The sequence below is a fragment of the Grammomys surdaster genome, unplaced genomic scaffold (genome assembly GCF_004785775.1).
Source record: "Grammomys surdaster isolate TR1022 unplaced genomic scaffold, NIH_TR_1.0 125996, whole genome shotgun sequence".
NCBI classification, from domain to species: domain Eukaryota; kingdom Metazoa; phylum Chordata; class Mammalia; order Rodentia; family Muridae; genus Grammomys; species Grammomys surdaster.
In genome coordinates this window covers 2276063-2287953 of record NW_021620812.1, presented here as the reverse complement: position 1 = coordinate 2287953, position 11891 = coordinate 2276063, and the positions used below count along the sequence as shown (strand labels likewise).

General features: G+C 46.0%; 1 protein-coding gene across 4 annotated transcripts in view; it reads left to right on the top strand.

Annotated features, from left to right (window-relative positions):
• Positions 1-2910: 2910 nt before the first annotated feature.
• Miga1 (mitoguardin 1) overlaps positions 2911-11891 on the top strand; it is a 57219-nt gene continuing 48238 nt past the window's right edge. For all 4 annotated transcript variants that reach the window (XM_028754306.1, XM_028754305.1, XM_028754307.1 and 1 more), the window contains exons 1-5: positions 2911-3239; positions 4884-5061; positions 6883-7019; positions 9065-9191; positions 10788-10921. In XM_028754306.1, coding sequence (XP_028610139.1) covers positions 3141-3239; positions 4884-5061; positions 6883-7019; positions 9065-9191; positions 10788-10921 — 675 coding nt within the window. In that variant the 5' untranslated portion in view covers positions 2911-3140. The remainder of the gene's footprint in view (positions 3240-4883; positions 5062-6882; positions 7020-9064; positions 9192-10787; positions 10922-11891) is intronic.

The window sequence follows — 11891 nt, the reverse complement described above, 5'->3', positions numbered from 1 at the left end:
TTAAAAGAAATAAGGAATTAAAATAATAATAAATGCACCATTTATATAGGTCCGTTTGTCCTGCCTGTTAACCTCACTTACTTGAGGACTGAGAGTCTGTGATAGAAGTTGCGTGGTTGCTTGGTGAGGGGATTAATTGAAGAGCTCAGCACAAACTCTACCAAGGACCTACATCCCCAACCCGGAAATTCTTAATTTGGGATCCGCGATTGGTTTCTGGGGCTCAAAAAGGTGTGCACGTGTGTCTGTGCACGCCTGTGCTGTGTGCATTTGTTACATTTACTTTAATACATGATGTATAGTTCTGGTCATCTTTATAGAGAAATGGCACTCCTAAAAAAAAGTTACCAACTCCATTGGCAGGTGTATATAAGGGACTACAATTCTAGACTGTGCAGCAGCCTAAGACAGAGCCCACTGCCCTAAACAAATATGGCGGGAGCGGCCTCACACGTAGCCCCTCACGCAGCCCGCTCGCCGCCTCTCCACTTTCCTTACCTTTGCGTCGTGACCCCGGAAGGACTCCGCCTCCCGCAGCCAGCGGCTGGAAGATGGAAGAGGTGCAGGTGCGGGCGTGCGGGCGGGCTGACGCGGGGCAGAGCGGGCGTGGGGTGCGGGCGAGCGGGCGCGGGGCAGAGGACACCGCTCGGAGCGCGGGGCCGGCGGCGCGGAGAGAACGGGGGTGAGGAGAGACGGGACGGGGCCAGCGCGGGCGGCGGGGACCTTTAGCGGCTGCCTGGGTGCAGGAGGACGCCTGTCACGGGGCGTCTGCGGAGAAGCCATGGCCGGCTCACCAAAACCTCTGAGCACCTGCTCTGCCGGGAGCCGCCCAGACATCTTGTGCTTAGTATGATTGTTTTTATTCAGACAGCGTCTCACTCTGCAACCCAACAGACTGGGCTGGAAGTCACTACAGAGACCAGGCAGGGGGGCTCCAACTGGTGGCAGTCCTCCTGCCTCAGCCTCCCAAGTAATGAGATCATAGACGTGACCACTAGCCATCTTGTTTTTACACCGAGCTCACTGACAATTATTGTTACCAGGTTATTGGCAGTAACGACTTTTATTGCATTGAAATATCTCCTCGGATATTTCAACAAGAGGAGTTGTTGCACACGTGGTCCTAGCACTGGTCAGGTGGAGGCAGGAGGATCAGTGATTCAAGGTCGTTCTCAGTTACCTAGTGAATTCCAGGCCTCCTTGGCCTGCGTGGGACCTCTCGGGTGTGTATTTGTGTGTCTACATCTTCAGACTTCAAGTTGGCTCAGTAGCTCAGAGTTAACTCCTTGCTCTTAGAGTCTGAGTTGTAGAATAGAATTTCAGGATGTTAAAAATGAAAACTCCGTTGATGACACTTTGAACAGACCGGTGCTTGGAATGCAAAGAATGAAGTAACTTTCAGTGGTGTCTTATGATTTGTTTTACAAATTCGAATAGTCTTAGAACTGCTTTCGTGTTTATTTTCATTACACTTCTGTAAGAAACTGGGATGTTGCAGGGCGGTGGTGACGCACGCCTTTAATCCCAGCACTTGGAAGGCAGAGACAGGCGGATTTCTGAGTTCGAGGTCAGCCTGGTCTACAGAGTGAGTTCCAGGACAGCCAGAGCTACACAGAGAAATCCTGTCTCGAAAAACCAAAAAAAAAAAAAAAAAAAAAAAGAAAGAAAGAAAGAAAGAAAGAAAAGAAAAGAAATGAAACTGGGATGCCTACTCTGGAAGGTTGTCAGCTAGTGACGACCATGTTTAGATTCAGCTCCCTTGGTAATTACCAGGAAAACGAAATGAGATGTCTAGAATTCAAAAATAGGTTTGTCAAGATTCTTTGAACAAAGTGCTGTACCAAGTTCAAATAAACACTTTTGTCACCGGTATTCTTTATTTTATTCCCTTAAATATATGAGTGTTTTGCTTGCATGCATGGCCATGCATCAGGTACGGGCTGTCCATGGAGTCCAGAAGAGGGCATGGAATTCCCTGGAACTGGAGTTAAAAATGGTTGTGAGCCACCACCATGTTGGTGCTGAGAATCAGCCCTGGGTCTTGAACAGCTGATGCTCTTAACTACTGACCATCTCTCCACCCCAGAGTAATTCTTAATTATGAATGCATACAATTGTAAGCAGATTTGTACTTTATAAATGCATTTCCTCTGAGCAGCTGGGTGCACTGACAGAGAGCTTGTAATTCTATAGATACTGAGACTCTAAACCAGTGGTTCCAAACCTGTGGGTGGTGACCCCCTTGTAGGGTTGACTGACCCTTTCACGGGTCGCCTAAGAGTATCCCCACACACAGATACTTTGTATTTGATGATTTGTAACAGTAGCAAAATTACAGTTATGAAGTAGCAAAGAAAATAACTTTGGTTGGGGTCACCACAACCAAACACTAGGGACTGTATTGAAGGGCAGCAGCATTAGGAAGGTGGGGAACGGAAGGTGGGGAATGTGCTTGAGGGCATCTTGTTCTCCTCTTGCCTCCCTCCCTGCTACAATGCTTTGTAGGTTAACATACAAAGTAACGGTTTTCCTCATTGAATCCTCGTAGGCATGCGTACTTCTAACTCGGCCTCATTCATTCTGCTCACTGCTAGAACCTGTAGTTTTCTAAGGAAAATGTATGGCTTGAGTCTGGAGATTAAATCTACCGTCCTTTCGTCAGTTAGCCAGTTAGTTTTGGTCAAGACTGAGTATAAATGCACCTCACGCTCCCCTTTGCTGTCTTGGTAACCAGTAAAAGCAGCGCCAGCGCCATTATGGTATCATGCATGCACAATTAACTACAAGTACTTTATAGTTTAAATATTTTTATTATATTTATGTATCGTGTGTTCTCGTGGCTGCCAGAGGAATCAGTTCTCTCATTTTACCAGAGTTTAACTTTTAACTTTTTTTTTTTTCTTCCAGACAGGGTCTCAGTATATATCTCTCTCTGGCCTGGAATTCACCATGTAGACCACGCTGACCTCTGACCTCAAACTCACAGAGATCTGCCTCCCAAGATCTGCCTCTGGAAGCAAAGGCACATGTCACCATACCCAGCAAGAATTTAACTTTGCATCTTTCATGGGTAAAGCAACCAGAAATCTCTGTGGCTGATTAATTTCTGTTTCACTGAATTGACATTGGACCGAGGCGACATGTCAGGAGAGACAGTCGGCAGGTCACAGTTCTCCTTGAAGACGTACGCAGTTCGAGTGTTCGCTCTCCCTGTGTCTTGGTATTATTCTCTCTCCCAGGTAAACATCGAAGTGAGCTGAATTTGAGTAATACCTTTATAATGTTCAGTAACATCTGTTCACTTGAGGCTGTTCTGTTTTGAGGTGCTAGGGATTTAAAACCAGAGTTTGCTAAGCAGGCTGGCTGCTGGTGAGCTGCAGCCCCAGCCTCTGGGGCTTTCCTACAGCACAGGGGACTCGGCTGCCTTCAACAGTGGCCTTACTTAGGCAGCTGTGGTGACATACACCTTTAATCCTGTTCCTTATATTTTTATATCCAGTGTACTTTTCTGCGCATAATAATCTTCAAGATTGATTGTAGCATACATTGGAATTTGCTTTTCTATATGGAATTAACATTCCATTGTATGGATATGTATTTCCATCCACCTGGGAGCCATTCGATTTGTATCCGTATTTTAGTTGTCTTGAGTGGTGCTTCTCTAAGCATGGAGGTCTAAATAATGTTCTCAGGTTTGTGCTTTTAGACGTCGTGGCGCCACGTCTGGATAATCCCAGCACTCCAGAGGCAAAGGCTGGAAGACCATGAACTTAAGGACAGGCTGGGCTATAAAGGGAACTGCCGTTATAAAAGAAAAAAAAGGGAGGGGGGGCATGAGGCTGAGGAGATGTTCTAGTTCACACTAGACCCAGATTTGACCTCCAGAATCCACACTAAAAAAAAACAGAAATCAAGAGAGCCAGGCACAGTGGGGAGCAGTTGGGAGGGAAAGAGAGGATGAGCCCTGCCTGGTACATGCTGTGACCCCGGCTTGTGACTGGCCAGGCTGGCCAGACTAGTGAGCTCCAGGTTCAGAGGTGGATGGTGGCTAGGTGTGTGTGTGTGTGTGGCAGCTGATGTTGACCCCTGTCTCTGAGTGGACACACAGGGACCAAAACCCAGAGGGGAAGAAGAAGTGCCCTGCTTTCAGGTCTTTCTAGAATGACTTTTCAGAAGTAGACATTTTGAATCACATCAGTTCCTTTCGTGTTTTCGGAGCTGCTGTGGTATTTTCCACAGACAGTGCTCTGATACAGCCCACAGCCTCACCAGTGCTGGCCGTCTGGTTTCGCTGTGGGGCCTGCCCTGCAAGTATGTGCTCTCCTGATCTTTTCTCTCGTTCCGTGGGTTGCTGCTCTGTTGCTAGTATCTTTTATTCTAGTTTTAAAATATTTTTATTTTGCCTGTGCGTATATCTGGGTACCACGTGCATGCCTTGCTCTGTGGAGACGGGAAGAGGGCATTGGCTCTCTGATTGTCCAGATATTAGGTTTCTAAAAGCATTGGTTGATTAATTGATGAATAAAATAACTTATTCCTGTAGTATTCAGAAATAAGTTATATTTGATTAAAATTCCAGACATGTATGTTTAAACTGAGCTCAGCTTTAAAGTCTGATTTAATTATTTCTGCAGTTAAAAGACTCAGTTACATGGAAATTTTGTTTTCTTTTTGTTTTTGTCTTTTGTTGTTGGTGGTGGTGGTTTTGTTTTTGTTTTTTGAGACAGGGTTTCTCTGTGTAGCCCTGGCTGTCCTGGAACTCACTCTATAGACCAGGCTGGCCTCGAACTCAGAAATCCACCTGCCTCTGCCTCCCAAGTGCTGGGATTAAAGGAGTGTGCCACCACTGCCCGCCATCTTTGTTTTTAAACTATCTTTTCCAGATCAAATTTTCACCGGTAGCTAAGAAGTTGTTTATGGTAACTGCAGTGAGTGCTGTGTCTGTCATTTTCCTGGCCCATCACTTTAAAAGAAGACAAGGAAAACAGAAAGGAAAAGCACTGCCCTGGGAACCGGAGCACCTCCTCCTAGAGCACACCAGGAGAGCAGCGTCAGACAAAGGTACGGGAATCTCCAGGCTAAACCTGTGGGCAGCGTGGGAGGCACTGTGTATCACTGAGCATGTGAGGTGCTGTGTGCATCATAGCTGGGGCAACGGTCTGCAAGGTCAGGAAGTAGAGAGGAGACAAGAAAAACACAGTAAAGCCGCTTAGAGTCCGGGGCACAGAAGGAATTTCTGACAGTCTTTGTTGTCCATCTGTGCTAGTCCATCTACATTAAGCTATAGCGACTTAGCATTGATATGTGTCAGTAAATTACATAGGAAAATACCACTGTGCAGGCTGGGAAGATGGGCCAGCTGCTAAGATGGAGAGCTGCTCTTGCAGACGAACTGCGTTCCATCCTCAGCGTCCTATCTGGCAGCGTCCAGAGATCAGACACTCCTGGCCTCTGAGCACCTCACTCACAGGTACATACCCACACACAGGTACACGAGATTTAAACATAATATAAAACCTTTTTTTTAAAAACATGAAACCGTGGTGATGTACTCACAGCCTACTTTTGAAGTAGTTGTATGATGATATCATTCTAAGTCAGTAGTGTCTGTTCTGTGCTGTCATTTATAAAACATAGTAATTATTTATACAAATATACTGAAATTAATTGAATACTATCTCTGTTACCTTTATGGTATATGTGATTTTCCCATTTATGGGATTTTTTTTTTTTTAAGCAGTCTTGTATAGGCTCAGGTAGCCTCAAATTTCCTGTGTGCTGAGCCTGACTTTGAGCTTTGGATCCTCATCCTGCACCTTCTGAGTGCTGGGATTACAGGTGTGCAGTACCACACACAGCTTGTTTGCATACATTTGTCTATGTCTTTATTATGGAAAGTTCTAGGAGACTTGCTGATCTTTAAAGGATCTGTATTCTTTATAAAAGATATGCTGAATTGTAGCAATAAACATAATTCCCTGAGGCAGATGAGCGAGCGCAGCAGGGGAAGTGATGCTGTAAGCCTGGCAGCCCTCGGCAGCTCATCCTCAGGACACACGGTGGGAAGAGGACGCGTCCTCTGACCTCCACAGGCTCCCTCTGGCACATGGGCATGAGCCCATGCAAAACAATTAAAAGTGTAGTAGTAATAGCAATCCCTCCACCAAGCTCAGTTTCTGAGTATCTTACATTTCCGTGTATTCTACGGTTTTGTGATTTATCCCACATACACAGTGAGTCACTCACTGTGTGTTATTTACTGAGATCTTGTTAGGTCTCAGACAAGCACTATTTTCAGCATTTTATTTAATTTTTATATCTGTCTTATGATTGACAACTACAGTTCTGTGTTCTTTTCATTCATGTATTAAAATAGTCACATGAATAAATTACCAAGGTCATGTATCTTATGTGTACTGGGATTTGAAACTAGAAGGGTCTGAACTGTCTGTCAGGCTGAGAGAAGCTAGACCTGACATGACATAAGCTGGCCGGAAGTACACAAAACCAGGCCATTCAAGGTGGGGGAGCTGTAGTTGTGATTCAGGAAAAGACCTGCTTGGGTTTCAAACAGACAGTTCGTGAGGCAGCTGCTAATATTTTACACTAATTTCAGCAAGCCGTTCAAAGCTGTCCTGGTTAGTTAGCTGAGTGCTTTACTCTGTTATAACGTTTGGTTGTAGTACCACTACCAATATTATGAATGTATATTTTAATAATGTTATACATTTAATAATATATTTATTATATTTATTTAATTTATATTCTTGAATAAAGTGTGTTTAAAAGTCAGGTGCATTCTGAATGGATGCAACTTGAAATTTTGCCTGAAAGTTACTGTCGGGAACACTGATGCTTTTGATGTTTGTGTTTGCTTACCAGGTTCAAGCTGTTCCAGTAGTAGACAGAACTTGACCTTGTCATTAAGTTCCACCAAAGACAAAGGATCTCAGTCTTGCAACTACCCAAATGGAGGACTTCTCAGCAGATACTCGGGTTCTGTCCAGAGCTTGGGCTCTGTAAGAAAAGCATATATTGTCATTGTTGTTGTTGATGTTGATGTGTTTGCTTATGTATCTCCTCTTAGCTTAACTATCACATATGTGCTGCTCTTAGTATGGAAAAACGCTTATGAGACCGTCTGGTTAAGTCTGCTTCCTTCACCGTTGGCTCCCAGTTGTGTCCGGTCCATGTGGTCCTGTGAGACCAGCTGATGTGGTGCTGTTGATCGAGAAGTAAATGCAGGCAAATGTTTTCCTGGGCTGAATACGATAGCTTACGTCTGTGATTCCAACAGCTGGGAAAATGAGTCTCCATGTGTTCTCAGGCTCGCCCTCTGTGGGCTTCAGTCACTCTGCTGCTTCAGCCTCCTGAGCAGCTAGGACACCTGAGTCAGAGAACATCACTGTGCCCAGTGACAGTTGTAAAGACTTCTGGCAGAGTAGGAGCACCTAGATTGAGGCTGGCCAGGGCCGGAGACTACACCTCTGTGACCTCAGCTTCAGGCACATGTTCTCCAGTGAGTTCGTGCTGCTGTTCTTAGCAGAGGTAGCTGCAGGGAGCTTCAGTCACACCTCTGCTCCTCCACTGAGGCTGTGAGCAAGCAATGAGTCCTTAAACTAGGGTCATGACACAGAGGACAGTGGGGCTCTAGGAACACAAAGCTTGATAAGTGGAGTCAAGAGAGTTGACAGACAGCTCAGTGGCTCTTGCAGAGGGCCTGAGTGTGGATCTTAGCACTCGTGTGTCGTGACTCATAACCACCTGGACCTCCAGCTCTGGAGGATCCCATGCGTCCTGGCCTCCATGGCAAACTGTACTTCTATACAGACAACCGGACACAGACACACATGCACACATGTAAATAAAGATAAAAGTAAACTCCAAAAAGTGAAATCTAGAGGTGTGGCAAAAAATGCTTTAAAGTGACTTCTTTTTTTTTAATTTGAGAAATTACAGAAGTATTGATGAGCTGATACTGTATTGATAAGAACGGTGCTGAACTCACGACACACTCAGTTTATGATACCAGCAGCAAAGCGAGTGGACAGGCACACAAAGATTAGAGCTCAGATCTCTCCAGAGAACAGAGCTGGAGTTAGGGATCAGGTCATGTGCTAGTGTCTGGCATGGCAGGCGTAGTGGGTTTTACTAGCGAGGAGACGTGAACAGCAGTGATGCAGATCTGCATACCATTTAACAGTGTCCAGAATCCCGGAAGGCAGAGCATCTAGGTATCTTACAGTTGGTGGAGATAGAATTTGTAAGTGCTAATACCAGAAAGATTTTTTTATTGGATATTTTATTTACATTTCAGATGTTATCCCCTTACCCCATTTCCCCTCCTCCCAGAAACCCCCATCCCATCCCCCCCCCCTGCTTCTATGAAGATGTGCCCCCCCCACCTCCCCACCCTCGAATTCCCCCACACTCGGTGTCCAGCCTTCATGGGACCAAGGATCTCCTCTCCCACCTATGCCCGACAAGGCCATCCTCCCCTACATATACAGCTGGAGCCATGGGTCCCTCCCTGTGTACTCCCAGGCTGGCGGTTTAGAACCTGGGAGCTTACCAGAAAGATGTATAAAATAACCGTTTGATTTTTTTTGTGTGTGAAAATATTAATTTATGTTCAAAATATTGTGCTACTTGTATATTTTTAAACAGCAGAACCAGAATAGTTAAAAATCATATGAATACTAAATTTGAATATAATCAGAATTATTTCTTCAGGTAGAACTGACTGGGACTGTAATTATAGAACATATATAAATAATTGGCAAATATACAATACAATAGCAGGTTTGGCATGTAGCTCAGGAGAATGTTTACCTAACATGCCTGAAACGCTGGGTTCTATCTGTAGCACTGCGGCAAAACCAGATGAGAAATTCAGGTTCCTCCTTGCTGTTTAGGAGAGTGTGTGCGTGTGTGTGTGTGTGTGTGTGTGTGTGTGTGTCTGTGTCTGTGTATCTGTGTTTGTGTCTGTGTCTTTCCTTCTGTCTGCCTGTCTGTCTGTCTGAGTAAGAGATTTTGAACTACTGTCCATCGGTCTTGGTTTCAGGTCCAGAGTGTTAACTCCTGTCATAGTTGTGCTTGTGGAAATTCTAATTCCTGGGACAAAGCGGAGGATGATGACATCAGACTTGTTAACATTCCTGTGACCACGCCTGAGAACTTGTACTTGATGGGTAGGTGTGGCCTCAGGGAAAGGGAGTGAGTTGGGATGGGGCGGTGCTCAGTGGCAAAGAGCTTTCCTGGCATGTGTAGTGCCCTGGGTTTGAGCCCCAGATTGGAAGATTAAAAAACAGAACCCAAACCAGTGATTTCTTCAAGAAAACCAACTGCATTTATAAAATGGCCCGCGGCGTCCATTGAGTCTGTCCTGTAAAATACCACAAGCTGTCCTAGTTTCTTGAGAGCAATATGATAAAGTATTAGCATAGACAGAGGCTTAAGGAAAAAGCAGTCTGTTCACCCAGAGCGCTGGAGCCAGAAGTCCAAAATCATTTCTGTGCTGAAGTCAAGGTGTGGATTGAGCCATGTTCCTTTCTTTTTCCCAGCATCCCCTGGGGCTGTGGCTATATCACTCTTAACCTCCCTTCCTTTTCTTCTCACATGCTCTTCCACGTGTTCCGTTCGCCCACATCTCTCCAGTGTACTTGTAAACAGCTCCCTGAGAGCATCCTGATCTCAGTCACTGCTTCAATGCCCCTTTTCCGTATAAAGGAATCCAGGTTCCAGACACTGAGGCCTGACTTTTGGGTGCCTCTAACCAGCGCTGATCTGCTGATTCTCGGCTGGTGAATTTATCAGAGACAGATTGACTTGGTCCTTTTTGTCTAGATATCATTTGTGTTCTATCTCCATAAAGTCATCAAGTGGAGGAAAGTCTGATTTCATACCTGGGTGTTCTTGGCTTCACCAGCATGGATGACTTGGGGGCTGCCTGGAGTGTTGGGAACCAGCTGCACCTGATGTGATCTCGCCGTTCAGCATGCTTCTCTCTCATGTTAAGCTACATTGCCTTCAGCAGAAGGTCATACTAGATAGAAAATGCACCCAACAATCCAGATGTGGCCTGGATAGCAGACAGGGAAGGGAACAGCAGAAAGCCGTTGGCTTCTGAGTATTTTCCTGCTCTTGGGGACACGCAGACTGCGTCATCTCCCCTGTTACCATCATAGTGACTTCTGGGAAGCAGAGCTGAGCCTGGGACACGAAGCCTCTCTCTCATCCCTGGTTCATTACATCTTTTTGTTGGTGTCTGAGACAGGGTCTCACTGTGTAGCCCTGGCTGTCCTGGAACTCACTCTTCATACAAGGCTGGCCTTGAACTCAGATCTCCCTGCCTCTGCCTCCCAAGGGCTGGGATTAAAGCTGTGCCTCACTGCACCCTACTGGTTAATTACATCTTAATTCCACCTCACGAAATTCTCATTACATTGCCAGAGAGCAACCAGAATGCAAACAGCTCTTTGACGGTTCCCAACAGAGTCCTGTTCCCTCTGAAATCTCTTGAGCCTGCTGCTATTAGCTACAGTTCTTACTGCATGCTGGTCTTCACACTTCTCCAGGATGGCCCAGAAAGCTCCAGTTACAGCATTCTAGGATGTCTTTCAGCTGTAGCTATAAACGCATTCCTCCTGCAAGCACGTCCATGACATCATGCTTATCCCAGCAACAGCCCCTCGGTGTGGCGCTCTCCTCCCACTTCCTGTTTGTGTCCTCTGACTCGTTGAGGACACGTGCCTGTGCTCATTTCCAGTTGCCGCTCTCATTTTTAGGTATGGAGTTATTTGAAGAGGCGTTACGCCGATGGGAACAAGCTCTGACTTTTCGAAGCAGACAAGCTGAAGAAGAAGCCTGCAGCTCTGTGAAACTGGGAGCCGGAGACGCCATTGCAGAAGAAAGTGTGGATGTAAGGATGGCTGCCAAAGAGTAGGCCTTGGGATACTGCGAGAGCCTCCTTTCCGGTGGCAGTTGCTTGTTTGCCCAGTTTGGGACTAAGTGAGAGGCTTGGGTTTTCATTTCGTTTTGATTTGAGAGAGCTGGTGAGTGAGTTGGGTCACTATGTAGCCCCAGCTGGCTTGGGACTGACCAAGCTGGTCTGAACCATTCAGAAATTGGCTGCCTCTACTTCCCCAGTGCTGGGATCCTGCCCAGCATGAGGTACTTCTTTCTGGGCATTTCCTAGTCAAGCTTTTAGGCATATATATATATAATTATTTTGTATGAGTAAGTGTTTTCCCTGCGTGTATGTATGTGTACATGAGTGCGCTGGCTGGCTGCTGAGATAAGGGAGTGTTGGGTCCTTTGGGGCTAGAGTTGCAGACAGTTTTGAGCTGCCACGCAGGTGGTGGGGATCGAACCCAGGTCTTCTGCCAAAGCAACAAGTGTTCTGAGCTGTTGAGCTAACTCTCCAGCGCCTAGCCTTCAACTTTTCTGAGTTTCCGAGGCTAGGTAAAAGCAGCAGATGTAATTGATTGCTATTGGTTTTATAATACAGAAGTAGAACTGGGTCCGTATCAATCATTTCAAAATTGGAGAGCATGGCTGAGTCAGAGGCCAGATCAAGGAGCCCTAAATCTCATTTACAAATCTTTAGGCGATTCTTACACATGCTAAATCTGAAAACTCTTAGTCTACTTAAACGATCAGTTAGGACCATTTCTTCCTTTCTTACAAAAGCAATATGGATAGCTGAGCTCCTAGGATTAGGTACAGCCGCCCTACCGTAATCCCTGTGCCAGCCCTGTCCCCACCAGTAATCCCTGTGCCAGCCCTGTCCCCCACCCCACTGGTAATCCCTGTGCCAGCCCTGTCCCCCACCCCACTGGTAATCCCTGTGCCAGTCCTGTCCCCCACCCCACCGGTAATCCCTGTGCCAG